Source organism: Nyctereutes procyonoides, unplaced genomic scaffold, assembly GCF_905146905.1.
Source record: "Nyctereutes procyonoides isolate TBG_1078 unplaced genomic scaffold, NYPRO_anot_genome, whole genome shotgun sequence".
In the NCBI taxonomy this organism is placed as follows: Eukaryota; Metazoa; Chordata; class Mammalia; order Carnivora; family Canidae; genus Nyctereutes; species Nyctereutes procyonoides.
The window spans coordinates 39,843,891-39,864,493 of NW_026575146.1; the positions used below are offsets into that span (position 1 = coordinate 39,843,891).

General features: G+C 40.3%; 1 protein-coding gene across 1 annotated transcript in view; it reads left to right on the top strand.

The window, feature by feature from the left end:
• Window positions 1-2,046, top strand: part of CUNH9orf153 (chromosome unknown C9orf153 homolog) — a 43,523-nt gene extending 41,477 nt beyond the window's left edge. Inside the window, exon 4 of the mRNA XM_055309979.1 lies at window positions 1,798-2,046. Coding sequence (XP_055165954.1) covers window positions 1,798-2,012 — 215 coding nt within the window. The 3' untranslated portion in view covers window positions 2,013-2,046. The remainder of the gene's footprint in view (window positions 1-1,797) is intronic.
• Window positions 2,047-20,603: the final 18,557 nt, after the last annotated feature.

Here is a 20,603-nt window from a genome sequence, read left to right on the forward strand (position 1 = left end):
CCAACCCCCAAAGTATTCTCGGCCCAGAAGAATTTTAGGACTCTTGGTATACCAAAAAATATTATTGAACATATCCCTTACTAGCACTGGGGAAGGAAAAAAGTAGGCACTACCATTTTGTTCTTCCGTCATATAGCTCCTCTTGCTCAGGCTAAATCCTTTGGGACCATGTAGGTTACAAATGTGTTTGACCAAAACTGACAGAGAAACCAAATAAAGATTATTTTTCTTGTATACTTAGAAGTCTGGAGGCAGGCAGACAAGTGTTGGAGCAATGCTTTTTGATATTGTTAAGGACCCAGGGTCCACCATCCTTTTGTGTATGGCTTTTGTCTTCATGGCCAAAAGATGTCTCCTTCACCTCCAGGTATTATGGCCACATTCCAGGCAGGAAAGGGGGCTAAGATGAAGGGCCACACTGGCTACTTCTGTCCCCTTTTATTAGAGAAACAAAAATTCCTCAGAACACTCCTCCTCCAGCATCTCATTTGTCTCCTCCCTACATCTCACTGGTCAGAATTGTGTCCAGCAGCCATCCCTGACTGTTGGGTGGTGAATAGAGATGTTAGTTCTTCACTCTTTACAGTAGAGGAAAGCAGAAGAGGATTGCAGTGGGTATGCAATGAGCCAGCTTATAGTGTCTAGCACAGATCACAACATAAATAATCAAAATCATCAACTCTGTGGTCATATCAAGTACTCCTTTCCTTCCTTCTGTAACCAGTTCTTCCAGTGCCAAGCCTGCCAAGATCTTGTTGAACTCTTTGACATTTGGTAACTTCCCTTAGGGAGACACCATTGAACACCAAAGTTCAACACCAGTAGCATGATCCAGTATCTGTTCCACTAGGGAAGGTATGAACTCAAGGAACAGTCCCTGGCCCCAGTCTCCTACTTTAGGCATGTAGAAAATATATACAGAAACTCAGGCCCTTCTAGTACAAGGACAGAGGCCTGATTGGCAGAGGGGCCATATCTAGACCATCAGTGACCTGCTCAAACATCACCGTACAAGGAGAATGGTAAGAGAGAATTAGATCAGCCTTCCTGTTTGTTTGCTGTATCCACTATTCTCCTTATACTCCTCACATTCATCTCTTTGGCCTTTGGTTTTACACTTTTTTTGTTCTATTTTGTTGTTGTTGTTCTTCTTCTTTTGGGGGGAGTGGTTTACAATTTATTTAGTCATTAAAGGAACTGAAAGGAAGGGAAAGAGAAATGACTGCTGAGTAAGAGAATATGCAGTGTATCTTGGCCTGACTTTCCATGGTTCATTAGCTTCCTGAAGGGATTATAATTACTGGTGATGCCACAAATTGGTAGCTACTGAAAGAGAAGCTAGCCCCTACCCTTTTATACCCAGGGCTTACACTAGCAATCTTGGAAAAAATGACAATAGCAACCAATGTACTTCTGACTAATCTTTGTCCTTGTTTTAAGCCTTCATTAGGATCCTTTTCTCCTCCCTCTTGATCTCAGAACTCTGTAGATCTCTCCATTTGTCCATTATTATTACCCAAACACCAAATGGGAGCCCCTCCACTTGCTATGGCCTTGCAGTGTCCACTCCAGCCCAGTTAGCCAGGCCTACCCAGTTTCCCATTTGGAGGAGGGCTTTAGGCCAGATGAACACCACAGGTGCCCCCTAAAAATGTAAAGCTCCAGAAACAGCTTTCTACCAGAGGGAGAAGGAGATGCAAGTTCATCAAAGGTTCATTCTGTCCATGAAGCATCTCTGAATAACTGAAGGCTAAATAACACCATCATGTAATTCTTTGAAAATATGATTCTTTGCAGAAAAACAATTCATGGATCTAAGGGACCTTGAATGGCGATATTACAAGGGGATAGTGAAATGGAAGCACAGTGCTTTGGATTCATTCATAGACATAAAGCACGATGATGAGAAGAGATTTGTGGAGAGCCGGGAGATGCCTGGTGTCATTTGCCCCCCTATCCTTCATGGGTCTTTAGTCATTTACCCTCAAGTTGATTATCAAAAAAAAATGTAGCTTCTTCTTAAATAAAATATGTAGTTTATTACAATATTTTGGATGTAGATTTTGTTTTTAAGAGCATTGAACTTACACGTGAAAAGTAAAGAAGCAGATGGAATGTAGAAACTGAGTGTATACAATATTCATGTAGGGTCCAAAATTAAACCATTAATATGGAGAACAAGATACAGATTGATCTTCTTACATAAGACCAGGTTTGGATCAGTAATATCCATCTGGACAAGGGCTGAGACAAATCTAGATCATGTGAAAATAAGTGTAACTATGAAGGAGAACTACTGAGAAAGAATAGCTCTTTAAAACATTTTAAGCACATGAAGAAGTGTATTATCATTTAAAAAGTTGGTAAATTCAACAAATCAAAGAATTAACCCCTGAGGATGTAGAGAGCAATCTGAGTACTTAAAAAATAATATGTTAACTGCTTAAAGACACGAGGAAGGAAGTAGCATTTACAAAACAAGAACAGGAAGATTTGAAAAAAAAATTGGAAATCTTGAAATTGAAAAATATGATTATTTAAAGTAAAAGAATAATCCTAATAGCCCTCAATAAATTCTCTCAGTGGTATACTGGATGTATCTTAAGAGAGAGGATTAATGACTTGAAAGATAGCACACAGAGAGAAATTTCTCAATCATGGCACAGTAAGAGGAAAGGAGGAAACTCTGAAAGAAGTTAAGGGTCTCGGAGGGTAGAATGAGGAGTTCAGAAGTATATCCAGTGGAAGTTGCAGAAGAAAATAGAATGAACAGAAAAGAGGTGATGTTTGAAAATGAAAAGACTGATAATTTTCCAGAAATGAAATGAATGAAAACTTGAATGGAGAAACCTCACTGAATGATTAGCAAGAAAATAAAAAAAATAAAAAAACACTCTACCTAGAAACACCGAGTGTAACCACACAACAGTAAGCAAGAGAGGAAAATACAGCCTACGAAAGAGAGCAGAATGGTTTGGACACACAAACGTGACAGATCGACAGCAGAGCTTGCATGAACAATACACGTCAGACGGCGATTGTGTTTCAAAATGCTGAAGGAAAACACCTAGAGACCTGAAATTCACCCACCCAACCAGACATCTTGAAAGAGCAGGGTTAAAATAAATACGTTTGAAAAAAAATGCAAACGCTGAAATTCTTTACTGCCCATAATCCCTTGCTGAAAAAAGCACTAGCAAAGTATGTACTCTCACAAGTTTTTTTTTTTGTAACTTTTTTTTTTTTTTAGGATTTTATTTATTTATTCACGAGAGACAGAGAGAGAGAGAGAGAGAGAGGAGCAGGCTCCATGCAGGGAGCCCGACGTGGGACTCTATCCCAGGACTCAAGGATCAGGCCCTGGATGGAAGGCGGCAGCTAAACTGGGCTGCCTGCAAAGTGTGTACTCTCACAAGAATCCAGAGGGAGTGCAAGAAATCATGATCAAATATCAATGCAGATAAATGATCATACGAGATGTTTGTGATTTTGTAGCTACTAAAATATATTTCTGGATTCTAGTTCCTGATATTTTATTTAGAAAGTTTGCTTCCAAATGGGGTGCCTGGCTGGCTCAATCAGAGGAGCATGGGACCCTGGATCTCGAGTTTGCAAGCTTGAGCCCCATGTTGGGTGGAGGGATTGCTTAAAAATAAAACCTTCTTAAAAAATTTTAATAAGAAAATTTGCCTCCATTTAAGTTGTTATTCTGTAGTTTCCTTTTCTGGCACTATTTTTTTTTAAATCAGATTTTGCCTCCAGCATAGTGGATATCTTCAGCAGGAGATACTGTCTAGAGATGGGCCTGAGGGGCAGCTTCTGGGGTGCTCATAATCTATTTTTTCATCTGTACAAATGGTTGAGCATGCAGACATTCCCCCAGCTAGTCACTCACAATTATAAACTTTTCTTCATTCATGTCATAGATTTTTTTTTTAAGTTTTAAAAGTTGTGTGACCTTCATAAAATGAATTGGGGGGATTTTCATCTTATGTGTGAAGCCATAGCTATTTGTATATTGGAAATATTTATTTTTTTAAATCTAGCTAGAATTCGGGCAGCCCTGGTGGCGCAGCGGTTTGGTGCCGCCTGCAGCTCGGGGTGTGATCCTGGAGACCCGGGATCGGGTCCCACATCAGGCTCCCTTTGCGGAGCTTGCTTCTCCCTCTGCCTCTCTCTCTCTGTCTATGAATAAATAAATAAGATCTTAAAAAAAAAAAAAGAAATCTTTAAAACATAAATAAATAAATAAATCTAGCTAGAACTTAACTATAAAATCATCTAGTCCTGACATCTTTCTTCCCATTTTTACTATGAAAATATTTAAACAGTCTTAAAAATAAAATTGTGTAATGAACCTACATATACTCATACTTAGATTCAACATTTATTATAATTTTCCCACACTTAGTTCATCTATTCCTTTTGTTATTGGGTCTGCTGTGTCAGCTGCAGTATTTTAAAGATTTTATTTTTTTAAGTAGTCTCTGCACTTAACATGGGCTCGAACTCACAACCTCGAGATCAAGAGTCTCATGCTCTATCAGCTGAACCAGCCAGGCGCCCCTGCTGAAGTATTTTATTTTATTAAAAGATTTATTTAGGGGCACGTGGGTGGTTCAGTCAATTAAGCATCTGCCTTTGACTAGGGTCATGATCTCAGGGTCCTGGGATGGAGTCCCGTCTCAGGCTCCCTGCTCAGTGGAGAGTGTGCTTCTCCCTGTCTCTCTGCCTCTCCTTCCTGATTGTGCTTGAGCTCGCTCTCTCTCTCAGAGAGGCGGGGAGGGGCAGAGGGAGAGAGAGAATCCTGAAGTAGACTCCCTTCTGAGCACAGAGCCCAACACAGGCCTCCATCTCAGGACTCTGAAATCACAACCTGAGCCAAAATTAAGAGTTGACCACTTAACCAATTGAGCCATCCAGGTAGCCCTCTGCTGAAGTATTTTATTTTTTATTTTTTTTTTAATTTTTTATTTATTTATGATAGTCACACACACAGAGAGAGAGAGAGGCAGAGACACAGGCAGAGGGAGAAGCAGGCTCCATGCACCGGGAGCCCGACGTGGGATTCGATCCCAGGTCTCCAGGATCGCGCCCTGGGCCAAAGGCAGGCGCCAAACCGCTGCGCCACCCAGGGATCCCTGCTGAAGTACTTTAAAGCAATTTCTTGGGTTTCATGTCTAAGATATCATCCTTGTATGCTTTGGTGTGAATCTCAGAAAAATATGGACATTTTCTGTCATAATCATGATGACATTATTATACCAAGAAAAAAATTTTTAAGATTTTATTTATTCATGACAGACACACACACACACACACACAGAGGCAGAGACACAGGCAGAGGGAGAAGCAGGCTCTATGCAGGGAGCCTGACGTGGGACTCGATCCCGGGTCTACAGGATCACACCCCAGGCTGCAGGAGGTGCCAAACCGCTGCACCACCGGGGCTGCCCCTCAACTATTTTTCAAAGAATACTTTATTAGGTGATGCTGTGTACATTCAGATGACTTCACAACAAAAGGTAAATAATATCTCTGTTCCTTTTTTAGTGATTATGGGATTGAGTAGTGCATTTAGCTGGTGACCCATCAGCCTTCCACCTAATGGCCTCCCTCCACTGATGATTACCATCAGCATCCTCTATGAAGCTCCCAGTGCTCTCCGCCTCCTGGTAGTTACACCCCATGTAATTCCCTCCCTTGAGTCTAGGCAAGACTTACAACTTGCTTCTATGAATGGAATGCAGCAGAGATTCTAGGATGTTGCTTCTAGATTAAATTACAAAAAAAACTAGATTCTATCTAGTAAGTTACAAAAAAAAATGTGGTTCTATCTTGGAATCTCTCTCTTGCTCTCACTTGCTAGCTCTTAGGGAAGCCAGCTGCCATCTTCTGATTTGTCCTGTGGAGAGGTCCATGTGGAAGTAACTGATGTATCTCTGACCAACAGCCAGCGAGCATCTAAGATCCGCTGCCCACAGCCACATGAGTGAGCCTGGAGATGTCCCTGTCAAGCCTTGAAATGCCTGTGGCCCTACTGACCACCTGCAACCTAGTGGGAGACCCAGAGCCAGGGGCGCTCAGTTAAGCCAGGCCCAGATTTCTAAACCCCCAGAAATTGTGAAATAATATTTGTTGTAAGCTGCTACATTTTGGGGTAATCTGTTAGGCAGCCATAGGTTACAAATACAGTGATTTTTTTTTTCCTGGATTCATTATTTTCATTATGATCATTGATGATTTTCTTTTTTTTTCTTTCTTTTTTTTTAAGATTTATTTATTTATTTGAGTGAGAGAGACAGAGATAAGAACAGAAATAGTGAGAGATAGAGAGCACAAGTGGGTCAGAGAGGGAGAAGCAGGCTCCCCACTGAGTGGGGAGCCCTGCTTGGGGCTTGATTCCAGGACCCTGAGATAATAACCTGAGCCGAAGGCAATGCTTAACTGATTGAGCCAACCAGAACCCCCACTGATGATTTTTCTAATTCAGCTGTTAATTTCACATTGATTAACTGGGAATAATTTGTAAAGAACACCTTTCCCACATGAGTTAGGTCATATTTAACGACACTGAAATACAGTCTGTACAACGAAGGAAGTTTCCCTCTTGAGTTTCCAATTTGTAGATTAAGGCACTGATGTTCTAGTTACTTCCAAGGGTTGCCAAAAAAGGTGTTTCTTTCTCTCTTTTTAAATAGCCTGGACTCACTGGTGTTTGTCTTTAATAAGCTTTTTTTAAAAAATTATAATATCACACAGAAAATCGCAAGTTTGATGAATTATAGCCAACTGAACATAGCCATGGAACCATCCCCAGGTGATGACATAGAACACTGCCTGCAAGGCCTCTCCTGATCATGACTCCATCCCTCCCCTGCCAAGGAGACCAGTATGTACCTTAGATTCATTTTGTCTATTTTTGCACTGTTTTGTACATGTAGGCACACATTTGAACATGTACACAGCAAATTCTCTTGTATCTGGCTTCTTTCAGCACTGTCTGTAAGATGCATTTTGGTTTTGTATGTAGTTAGTAGTAATTTTCATTGCTGCTCAGTATTTAATCGTATGAATATAGCCCGATTTATTTATGCAATCTGTTGTTGATGAACATTTGGATCATTTGCAGTCTAGGGTTATTACAAATAATGCTTTGCAATACCCGTGGCCATCAAGCAAGATTTGGTTGCTCAAGAAGACTTGCAGGACCCAAAGTCTGAATACAAGTCTCCAGTTTATTGCACGTAAAGGATTTATTATGGCAAAGCATTCATGTAAGAATATGCCCCACAGATGACAGCAAGGGGTCCAGAGGGACCAGACCGAGGCTAGAATTGTCCTGCCTCTCTAAGGGGAAGACACACTCTTTTTTTCCAGTCAGGAACCAGTGTGTGTATGGAACACTTTAGAATCAGAGAGCATGAGCTGGAGTCTCAATTACTTTGTACATTTTGGGGATCAAGGAGGCATATTCCTGCTCCATCACCAGCATCTGCTAGTCTCATCAAGTCAGGTGAGAATCTTCAATGTCGTTTTATCAATAAACCACATTGATAAGGTGGTACAAACCAACCCCCAAACTTCTTACACCTATGGTAACAAAATGACCCTATAAATCAGTAGGTTTCATGCCTTGGCCAGAGGTCATTGTGATGCAGGACCTTTAGCACAACAACAGCTCAGGCTAATTCTAGGCCTGCTGGAATTAACCCTCCCAGCCCTGTTGTTATGCAGTCATTTTCCTGGCTTTGGATGCAGGTGCACACACTTCTCTTGGGTGGAATTGCTAGATTACTGAGTCTGAAGATACTCAACTTTAGTAGGTAGTGCAAAACATTTTCCCAAAATCGGTAGTACCAATATACAGCTGTACCAGCAGAGTATAAGGATTCTCACTGCTCCCTAAAACTATACTGTTGTTCCTTAAAGTTTTAGTCATTCTGGTAGGTGTAGTGATATTTCATTGTATTTTTATTAGAATATCCCTGTTTATGTGTGAGGTGAGCCCCTTTCTGTGTGCTTACTGACCAGTTTTTTGCTCTCATGTTGCCTTTTTCTTTCTAATTGGTTTGTCAGAAATCTTCATTCTGATATGAAATCTTTGGTATATGTATTCCAAATACCTTCTCCAATTCCCTATATTGCCCTTTAATGTTCTTAACAGTGTCTTTTGAGAAACAAATTCCTAATTCTAATGCACTCTAGTTTATCAGTCTCTTCCTTTGTGGCTAAAGCTTTGAGCATTCTGTTTAAGAATTCTTTACTTATCCCAAGATGGTGAAGCTCTTTACTTAAGTTGTCAAAGTTTTATTGTTTTATATTTCATATTTAGGTCTACAATCCACCTGGATTGATTTTTTCTTTTTTAAAGATTTTATTTATTTATTCATGAGAGACACAGAAAGAGAGACAGAGACATAGGCAGAGGGAGAAGCAGGCTCCTCGCAGGAAGCCCAATGTGGGACTGGATCCTGGTACTGTGGGATCATGCTCTGAGCCAAAGGCAGACGCTTAACCGCTGAGCCACACAGGCGTCCCTGGACTGATTTTCATATACGGTGAGGATAGAGGGCAGGATTGGTTATTTCCCCATTTGGGTATCCAAAAAATTTGTGGGATACAGCTCAAAGATGTGCTTACAGGGAAAATTATAGACCTAAATGCATACATTGGAAAAGAAGAAAAGCTAAAAATCAATTATTTAATATTCATCTTAAGAATTTAGGAAAAGAAAATAGTTTCCAATTTCCAGTGTGACATCATCTTTGAATTCTTTAAGATGACTTAAAATGTATTGTGTTTAAATAACTAGCATATTTCTTAGTTGCTAAGTATATGGATATTTTCCCTTATCCTTTTGTTTTTGATTTCCACTTAATTCCACTGTGGTCAGAGAATATATTTTGTGTGAGTTCTGTGTTATGAAGTGTGTTTTAGGAGCCAGCATATATTTAATTTTGGTGAATGTTTCATGTGTACTTGAAAAGAACTTATATCCTTCAATCATTGGGCTTAGATTTTTATTTATATCAATTATGTCAAGCTTGTTAGTCATGTCATTCAAATGTTCAGTAGATCTACTGATTTTTGTCAGTTCCTGAAAAAAAGCATGTATTAACATCTGCCATGGTGATTCAAGGGGGCTTTGCTTTTATTTTCAGTTCTATAAATTTTTTGCTTCATCTATAAGACTTACTCAAGGCATGCAATTTAGAAATATTGCGTCTTCTGGATGAACAAAACTTTTATCATTAAGAACTAATTCTCTATCCCTTTAATGATGCTTATCTTAATACTGGCTTTGTCTGATATTAGTATATCTATACCAGGTTTCTGGGGGTTTTTTTTAGAGATTTTATTTAGTTGAGAGAGAGAGTGAGAGAGAGGGAAAGCACAAGTTGAGAAAGAAGCAGAAGGAGAGGGAGAAGCAGACTCCCCACTGAACAGGGAACCCGATTCAGGGCTCAATCCTGGGACTCTGGGATCATCACCTGAACCTAAGGCAGACACTTAACTAACTGAGCCACCCAGGTGCCCTGATATACCAACTTTCTATTAATGTTTAAATGATATATCTTTTCCAATCCTTTTCTTTTTAATCTTTTTGTATTTTCATACCTACGTCTCTTCCAGCATACTGCTGGAATTTTTTTCATCCAGACTGACAAGCTTTGCCTTTTCATTGAAGTATTTATTCCATTCACATTTAATTTAATCATTTGGTATATCAATATCTAACATCTCATATTTGCTCTCTGTTTTTCCTACCTGGACTGTATTACTCTTTCTTGACTTTCTTGTCTACTTTTGGGTTGATTGAATACTTTTTATTATTCCTCTCCCCCTCCTCCATTTGCTTCTTAGTTATACATTATCTTCCTATTCTTGTAGTCAATACCCTAGATATTACAACAAACATCCTCAACTTCTTAAAAAACCAATATGTATTAGTTGTTTTACCACATTTCAATAATGCTGTTACCTTAGGACCCTCTAATTCCACTTATGCCCATTCCAGTGTATGTACTATTGTTTTCATGTATTTTAATTCTGTATAGAGAGACCCACCCCCTAACATTTGTATTACTCAGAGGAGGAGTACAAATGGAGGCTCATACACAGTATAATATCTAAGTAATTTAAAGTATAAATCAAGTTAACAAATTATTGAATAAAAGATAAGCTATTTCCCTAAATTTCGCAATAATCCTTCATGACAGATTGGAAGGCCAAATTCAAATTTATAATTTCTAAATGCAAATTTAGAGCTCTTCTATGCTGTAATATTATGACCAGGCAGAGCTAGCCACTGGTTCTTGCTCCAGTCATCCTTCTGCTCTTCTGCCCAACTTTCTAAGATACGCAAAAGATCTGAGCAGACTGCTTGCTAAAGATTTTTTAAAAAGGAAATCTATCAGACGCTATGAGGTTTTGCTAAGATTTAGTTACTACTGCAGGCCTTGTGGTCAAACAACATGGATTGAAATCCTGGCTCTTTGACCCAAGGCAAGCCACTTAAGCTCTCTATAACTCAATATCTTCATCTGTGAAATAATTAAACGATGTTCTGAGGCTTAAATGATTTAATGTATGTCAAGCGCTTAAAAGAGTACCTGACCCATTGTAAGCACATAAGAAATGTGAGCTATGCCTTAGTGTGTACCTTCAGCCTGTTACTAATATTAACAGTAGTACAAGTAGTAGTTGTATTAAGAAATCTCCGCTTGGTTTTGGCTTCTCTAATATTTGAGACCAAATTTCAGGGTGATATATAGCAATTGTGCAAGATTAGTTTTCCTTTATTTGGGGTTACCGTTATTGCTGGATTTATTTTCACCAATGTTTTTCCTAGTTCCCTAGAGTATTGGTTTTTTTCCTATTCTGTGTTTATGATTTAGGATTGTGTTTGGTTACAAGTAAGAGAATGCCCAGATGCCAGCACCTAAAAGACATAAAATTTTGTTCACTGCATCCAACAAGATGTGCAGAGGTCTGTGGAACTGAGTGGTCCAATAGGTCTAATAGGGTCCAATAGGTCCATGATATCACCATTAGTCTCGCAGACTCCTGCCTTTCTCTTATTTCAATTCTTATTTGTGGTTTTCATTCAAATCATTTCAAGATGACTGCTATACACATGGGCATTGCATTAATATTTCAAGCAGGAAGAATGGAGAAGGACGAAAAGCCACTTTTGACAAGATTCTGTTTTTATTCTGGAAGGGAAGCTCTTTCCATCAGAATTCTAGATACACACTATTAGCAGAAGCATGTAATGTGATGATCACTAGATTAAAGGAACTCTGGGGAATTAAGGGTTTTTAAATGGATACAATACAACCCTAAACACACTTGTAGTTAGGGAAGAAATGAGGATGGATGGTAACAGAGTAGGTAGGTACCTGGCAGTGTCAATGATGAGGGGTATAAGTGAAAGTCCACAAAACCCTCATCTTCTGATCCCTTCATACTCAGTGACCTCATCTTATACTTAGTGCCTCTCAGATCCTATCATTGAGCCACACAGCCTTCTTTTGGTTCTTTCAACTACTAAATTTGTTCTTGCCTTGGGACATTAACATTGAGCTCTCTCCTGCCTAGAATGTGTGCCTTTGGATCTCACATGGCTGCTTCCTCTTTATCTGACATATCCCAAATTATAACACTTCCCCTCAGAGAGCACTCCCTGCCCATCTGGTCTAAAAAGGCCACCCCGGACAGCCCAGGCGGGTGGCTCAGCGGTTTGGCGCTGCCTTCAGCCCAGGGCGTGTGATCCTGGAGACCCAGTATCGAGTCCCACGTCGGGCTCCCTGCATGGAGTCTGCTTCTCCCTCTGCCTGTGTCTCTGCCTCTCTCTATCTCTCTGTGTCTCTCATGAGTGAATAAATAAAATATTAAAAAAATAAATAAAAAGGCTACCCCATCCGTCTCTCACACACAACCTTATTTTAATCCTGTGCTTAGTATTTATATGATTGTATAATCATACAACTATATCATTATTAAGATTATTTTTTTTTACTATATAATCATTAAAATTGTATCTGATTTATTTTCTTGTCTACTAATATTGGTCCATCTTTCCCATTAGGAATCCTGTCCCTCTGTTTCTTGTCATATTTCCAGTACCTAGGACATTTCTTGACATATGATCAATACTCATGATTATTTGTGGAGTGAGTAAATAAATGAATAATATAACACCAGATATCTACTGAATGAATGAGAACATCCCTATGGAACTAAACCTCTTCCCTTTACTACACAACACATTTTCTTTCCAAATAATCATTTCCACAGAAATTTGTCTGAAAAAATAAAATTTCTGCAGCTTTGGGAGTGCCCCCACACAGTTCCCAATATGGCTACTAACCCTATAGTGGCAGGTTCCGTGACACATATGCTAAAGTATTTTCTTTTTCTTTTTTTTTTAATTTTTTTTAATTTTTTTAATTTTTATTCATTTATGATAGTCACAGAGAGAGAGAGAGAGAGAGAGAGGCAGAGACACAGGCAGAGGGAGAAGCAGGCTCCATGCACCGGGAGCCCGATGTGGGATTCGATCCCGGGTCTCCAGGATCGCACCCTGGGCCAAAGGCAGGCGCCAAACCGCTGCGCCACCCAGGGATCCCTAAAGTATTTTCCAAAGTAAAAATTTTAGAATCAATCCCTGAATAATCTGTAGGTTTCACTACTGAAAATTAAGCCCTTAAACTTAATCCTATTTGGGTAGGGAATAGATGAGTTATCTTGGCTCTAGATCTTAAAGATAAAATAATCCCTCTCCGTGGGCTCTCCGAATACTGTCATTGATGCCACTTGAACTTTTCTCACTTGTAATAAATTGCCTCCAAATTTAATGCATCATGAAATTGAGAGCCTGTTGTTTTGGTTTCTAATTTCCCTGTAATTTGTGTCTGTTTCTAGAATAGTAATAAAATCAACCTAAATCATATTTAAAAAAAATAAGATTATGGTCTGCAGAAACACAGTGTTTCTTTAAAAGAGTAGGTAACATAATCAGGATTTTGAAATCATCAAAATTTAATCATCTGCAAAATTACTGTGGGAAAATTAATGCTTGAATGATACAATCATATGATGAAATAAGCACAATAAATCTCTACTAAAAAAATGATTATTAAGGGGGAAATGGGCCCAGTTAAAAGGGAACTGCTGAGGTCTCTTACCAGGTCCAGAAACAAAATCGATAATTGAATTACTGTCAAGTCTGAAAATAGATGTTGTGATCTTGAGAAAGGGAATTATTTTTTATGTCATTAGAGGCATAGGGTGATAATAAATCAGATATTTTGGTGACACTAATCAAAGTACATTTGGGATACACATGAATAGAAGGAAGAAAGGGAGACAACCAAAATCTATCATGCTGAACTAAACCTTAGACTTTTGAAACACAGAATCACCTGTACTTTGTGGTTTAGATTGAGGATATAATGCTTATCTAGATGCCCCCATCTCACCTCAAATAATACTTAAGCACTTACTTACTGATTGATTTATAGATTTTATTTTTAAGTAATCTCTAAAACCAACATGGGGCTCAAACTCACAACCCCAAAATCAATAGCCCAATGCTCTACCAACTGACCCAGCCAGGTGCCCTCTACTTGGGATTTGTTTAGTCCCAGCTGACAACATACCCCCCCCCACTTTTTTTTTTTAAAGTAGGCTCAATGCCCAGCATGGAGCCCAACATAGGGCTTGAACCCACGGCCCTGAGATCAAGACCTGAGCCCAAACTGAGTCAGATGCTTAACCGACTGAGCCACCCAGGTGCCCCAGCATGCCCTTTTTTGATGTCCCTTCATGGTGTCTGAGCTGTAGAGAGGATGATGATTATTTGTTCAGAGTTTTACCCTCTATAAAGCAAAATGTCAATTTCTTATCTCACTTAAGATATGATATTAAGACAATTTTGTTATTTATTCAAACAAATACATCAAGAGATGAACATAGTCTTTTATTCACTTATATTTTCCACTCAGTGTAACTAAGAGAGCACCATCACCACCAAATGACTCTCCCCAGAGCCAAAAAAAAGAAAAAAATCTAATCCAAGTTGAATTTTTTATTTCAACAAGCAGAGAAGCATCTGATAGATGGTTTCACCTTACAAAAAAAAAAGAAGAAATTTAAGTCTACAATACCAAATATTCCATTAAAATCAAAAAGTCTATTTTCATTTAAAAATATATAAATATGGTCTAAAGCCCTAGAAGTGGAAGTGTAATTTAACATAGTCTGATGGAGGACAGCTTGGTATTTAGTGTAGAAGCCTCTCAGAATGCATGTACCCCAAAGATCTCTCTCCAACAGTAGGAAAATGCACATGTAAGTGCAGGAGTTGGGTGAAATACACATTACCTGGAGAAGTCACAGTTATAAAAAAAGAATGTGGGAGATCTCTATGCAGTGATGTGTTGTAATTTCACCCACATACTATGAACTATGAATTGAAAAGAGCAAAGTGCAAGAATGTATGTGGTAAGCTACATTCTGTTTAAGGAGGAAAATAAGAAAACACAACAGGGACATGCTTATCTTGAGAAAGGAAAACAGCAGATCAACCTAGAAACGATGAAGCTGATTGCCTTCAAGGGGTGAGGAGGTGCAGGATTTGAGGGAGAAGGAAGAGAATGAGTGACCTTACGGTATAAAAGGGCATATAGTTATGGCTTTTGGAAGCATCTTGTAAGTAATCATGTGAGCACAAAGGACAAAATGTTTAGTCATCGTCTTAACCCCTGGCTTAGCCTCTGACTATCATGTTTGACAGATGAATAGAATTTGAACTTATACCTCCTGACATTCAACTTGCTGTCCTGACTCTTCAGAATTGACCCAGATGTGGCCCAACCCTCCCCTCTTAACAGATGAGAAGCCAAAACTCAGCACGGTGAGCAAAGTCATGTGTCAAAACCAGTACTTCGTATCCAAGTTCTAGCACATTTTTTCCCTGAAACCACAGCTGCCTCTAACTTGAGTTGAACAAAGTGTATTTCATGTACCTCAACACATTTTTACTTATTAAAAATTTCAATCTCTTATTTAACAATAACTGATTGGACATTTTTGTTCTCTACTTCTTTTTCACTTTCCTTCCTTTCTTTTTTCTCTTTCATCCTTATGATCACTTTGACCCCAAAAGGATTTTAGACTGAAATGCTACTATAAGAGAGGCATTCTACTGGATGCAGGGGTGAAAAGTGCATCAGGGTGCCTGGGTGGCTCAGGTGGTTAAGTGTCCAACTCTTGATCTCAGTTCAGGTCTTGATCTCAGGGTCATGAGTTTAAGTCCTGCACTGGGCTCCGTGCTGGGTGTGGAAGCCTACTTTAAAAAAAAAAAAAAGTGTACACAGGAGACAGGTTCCCTGCCCTCAGTGGGAGACAGCTGGACACAAAAACAGGTACAGCCCCGTACAAATGCAGTCATTGATGTGGGGCCGGTATAAATGTCATCACTGAAGTCCTCTTGGTTTGAATGGCTCATGAGCAGCTTCCCAGTGGCAGAGATGGTTAAGCCTCATCTCCAAAAAAGTAAATGGGAGCTTTTCAAGTTACTTGGGGCCCCAGGAAGGAGGGTGTCCCCAGTGGAGGCACAGCTGGTGTGACAGAACAGAGGACTCTTTGGACTTAAAAAAATCTTTTCCTAACTTAATCAGTTCACCAGTTTTAATACCACATGTCACATTCTGGTGACTACTTATGCTTTTTATTGATGCCCTTTCAAAAAGAGCAATTGATTTGGCTCCTTCTACATTGAATCCCCTCATTTCACAAACTGGCTACAAGGTTTTAAAGACTTAGTGTTCCCAGTGATAACCCACACTCCCACACTGCTGCATCGCTTACTATGCACTGGGCCCCAAGCCAGGTGTTGCTGCGGAATCACAGTTGAGAACACAGGGGACCCAGGGACTGGTCTGGGAAAGAGGCAGATTTCATCACTCACCCAACAGGAAAAGCCCCTGAGCAGACTAATTTCAGCCGTTGTTGCATTGGTTTGACTACTGCCAATTCCTTGAGGGCAGGAACTATGACAGTGCCTAGAAGTCACTCTTGACACATCCCCCATATCTGTCACCAGGTCCTGTCCATTTTACCCCATATGTGTTTTTCCAATCCATCCATTTCCCTCCATCTTTATCACCACCTCCATATTGTGAACCACCATTATCTTCCCTGTGGATTACCCAACTAGTCTCCTTGCATCATTGCTAATCCCTCTGTAATCCTCTCTAATCTACTGTCCACATGTCAGCCAGAATAATCTTTGCAAAATGTAAGCCCAATCATGTTCAGCTCTCACATTTGCCTGAGATCACTCAGTGCCTTCCAACTGTTCTTGGTACAAAGACGTGGTCTATCTCATTGCATCCCCAGTGGGAGCAGAGACCCCAAGTCAAGCCTTGAGGATTCTGTGTCTCTGTTCTCAGCAGCAAGGTGGGGAAGGACAACCATGTCATCTGATGCCTCAAATGCTTAGTCTGCCACGAACTAATTCTTCACATACCATTAATTCTCTTAGCATCTAGAGATCTTTCCATGTTGGCAAACAAGGAGCTATTTCTTTTTTCTTAATGACCACATGATATTTCATTGGGTTGATGTTTCATAACTTGTAATACCTAGGCCCAATCCCACTTAAGATGTGTCCAAGGCTATAGGTACACACTCTTGTACATATATCTCTGGTTACTATTCTCTTTCAAAATTATTTTTAGCTCTTCCTACACATTCTTCCTCTTCCTATATTTCCACATAAACTGTCGAATAAGTTTTTGAAGCTCCCTAAAAATATTCTCTTAGAATTTTGCTTATAATTGCAATATGTATGTGTATATAAATATATATATTTTGTGTGTGTATATATATACATATATATGTATATGTATGTATATATTCTTTGTATATATATATACACACATATATACACACATATATGTTGTATATAAAGAATGAACAATAAGTATATACAATATGATTCTCCACAGTCTGGCACAAGTGATTCTGGGTAATAATTTTGTGCAAGAACCCAAAAAAGAAATAGCAAATTAAAAGCATAGTTCAAACAAGAAAATAAAATAAAATGTAGTTTTATTGAATTGGGAGCCCATTCAATTATTTAATTATTAGAAAAATATCTCCTGAGCAACTCCTAGGGGGTGGGCTCTGTCTCTATACTCTGGTGTGTAGACACAGCAACAAACATATAAGGATGCACATAGACACATATGCAAAGAGACTAGATAATGAGAGTTTCTAGTTAAGGGAATAAAGAGCAAGAGATGGGAACTCTGTGCTGCTTTAATTGGGTGATCAGGGAAGCTGGCCCTAGGAAGACACATTCAAAGTGAGCTCTGAGTCATAAGAAGGTTCCAGTTCTGCAAAAAACTCAAGGGGAGAGCATTTCAGGCAGAGGGAACAGTCAGTGCAAAAGGCCCAGGGCAGGCAGGAGATGGGAGGCTGGAGGAGCCAGGAGAGAACGTGTAGGTGCTGAGGGGAAGGAGGGTGAAGGAGGAGCATGGAGACAGGCAAGCTAAGTGAGGTAAGTCTGAAAACAGAGAAAGACAAATACCATACGATGTCACTTATATGTGGAATTGAGAAACGAACAAAAAACAACAAAGATCAAGCTCAGATACAAAGAGGGAGGCAGTTGCCAGGGGGTAGGGGAAACAGGTGCAGGGAGTCAGAAGACACAAACTTCCAGGTTAAAATAAGTAGGTTCGGGGATGTAATATTAGTACAGCAAGGGGACTATGGTTAATAATACTCTATTCCAGGTGTGCCTAATTGGCTCAGTCATAGAGACTAGAGATAGACCCCCATCTCAGGGTCATGAGTTCAAGTTCCATGTTGGCCATGGAGCCTACTTAAAAAAAAAATACTGTTTTGCATATTTGGAAGGTGCTAAGAGTGTGGATCTTAAAATTTCTCATCACAGGGGAAAAAACTGTAATTACAAGGTGATGGATGTTAACTAATTGTGATCCTTTCACAGCATGTATATGTGTATATATATCAAATCATCATGCTATACACCCAAAACTTCTGCAATGTCATATGTCAATTATATCTCAATAAAACTGAGGGGGAGAATGAGGACACTGCAGACACTGAGCTTCTTTAGCAGGGCGGCCAGAAGCTGGCGAGCTGGGCCTCTAGGTCTCACTCCCTGGGAGGGACCACATGCACCCTGTGTGCACAGAGGTGCTTCCCATTGTCACCAATCACCTTGTTAGCAGTGAGTTGGACAGTTAGGTAGTCAGGGCCAGAGTCCCCAGCAAGAAGACATGGGGTCAGGACACCTCAAATAAAACATCACTGACATCCTGTTTTGCAGGTTAGGCAGACCATACTAGCATTCTGCTTTGCAGCCTTTGTAGGAATGACTTCTGCAAAATGTCCTAAAATAAAGCAATTAACCACAAAAGTATTTGTCAATATTATGGGCAAAGGGCAGTGAAGACCTAAGCCCCCAGATGTCTGTAAAACAAGACCTAATAGGTAGACAGATACAGGACCAAAGCCCTGATTGGCACAACTCAGCACACCCTAATTGCTTAAGAAAGTTCCACAAAAGACCCCATAAAAACCCCAAACTTAGAAATTCCGAGGGCATTTCACTCGGTCCCCCTCCCTCTCCAGGAGCTGTGTACCCGTGCTCAATAAACTCTGCTTTGCTGCCCACCACTCATCTGTGCTTCCTCTTTGTTCTTTAAAGCAGTGTGACCAAGAACCTGGGCACTGAGGGGACACAAATCCTGTAACAACTTTCCTCCTAATGATCACGATTACCCAGGACCTTTCTTCCCAGTTCACCTTTGCAACATTCAGGTTGAACAAAAAGCAAGAGACTGCCCAGTGGGCACTCAAACAGGGCACTCCTTTGAGGACTGTGCTAGAAAGACTAAGAAATAAGGTCTCAGGTAGAGAAGAGTAGGCGGTCCAGTTTCTTTCTCTCACCCAGGGATCCCAGAAATGCACTAACTGCCAGCTGAGGGAACCTATAATGGCTCCAGGCTGAGCCAGGCCTGTTAGGAAATGGAATTTTCACTCCCACTGCCCAGCTAGCTCCTATTCATCCTTCAAAACCCTGCTTACCTCCCTATATGGTTCCCATTGGCCATCTCTCTCCCCAGGCTAACACTGTGTGCCCCCCTTGCCTTATGGCTTTGTACCTCCTCCCACTAGTGTGGGCAGAGTATATTTCCCCACTCCAGGGATGCCGGGCTTGGCTGTGTTGAATTGTTCTGGCCAAAGACATGTCTGTGGAAGCCGTATTATGACGGTTCTAAGCCAAGACCTTAGAGATACTGCATGTTTCCACTTGTCCTCTTGCATCCTTGCCATTTGCCACGAGAACATGCCTGGAGCAGCCACTGGTCCAAAGTGGGTGAGACCCCGTGGAGCAGACCTGACCCCTCCTGCCTACCAACTTGCAGACTGTGAGTGAAAAAAATAAATATTTGTTATTATAAGCTCTCGATTTTGGGGGTGGATTGTCATGCAAATTGTTGCCTCTGAGAACCCTTCTAGGCCTCCCACCCAACCATACACAGTAGCCCTCCCTCCTCTGAACCACTTTCTCATCTCCCACACACATATGAACACACACTCTTAGCCACTAGATGCAGCGACTGTACACACATTCGTCTATTCTGCTGTTCTGTGCTTAGAAGCACAGTGCAACCTGTGGCTTAGTAAACTTGTCTTTTTTCATTCTCTCTTTTTTTAAAGATTTTTTTTATTTTTTATTTTAGAGAGAGAGAGAGATGAGAGAGAGAGAGAGTACCCACATGAGTACAGGGAGGGACAGAGGGGGAGGGAGAGAGAATCTCAAGCAGGATAAACTTTTCTTGAAATAAAATGAATCAAAAAAACCCCTTGAATCACACATTACATTGCAGCGTTCTCTTCTGAACTCTCTGCCCTCTCTCTTTCTGCCCAAAATCGGATCATAAAATTTCCCTTTGCAACAGTATCCCACTCTCTGTTCTTCTGTACCAGCAAGGGTAAGATGACTCTCTTACCTTTGCACAATTTACTCCTCCTAGAAGTCAAAACCTTTTTCTTTGTCTTGTCACTTCAGCACAATTTATTGCCCTTTGTTAAAATGGTATTAAAGTCCCCAGGCTTCTCCCTCTGCCTGTGTCTCTGCCTCTCTCTCTCTCACTGTGTGCCTATCATAAATAAATAAAAATTAAAAAAAAAAAAAAAGGGATCCCTGGGTGGCGCAGTGGTTTGGCGCCTGCCTTTGGCCCAGGGCGCGATCCTGGAGACCCGGGATCGAATCCCATGTCGGGCTCCCGGTGCATGGAGCCTGCTTCTCCCTCTGCCTGTGTCTCTGCCTCTCTCTCTCTCACTGTGTGCCTATCATAAATAAATAAAAATTAAAAAAAAAATAAAGTCCCCAGGCCTCACTACCTTTGAGGGTTTTCACTTCTTTTCTGTGAGGCTTCCCATGTGCTTATGAAATAAACCTTTTCTCCTGTTTATCTATCTTTGTCAGTTTAATTTGCAGGGCTCCGGTGCTCAACCTAAGAGGGAAAGAAAAGGTGTTTTTTCGTTTT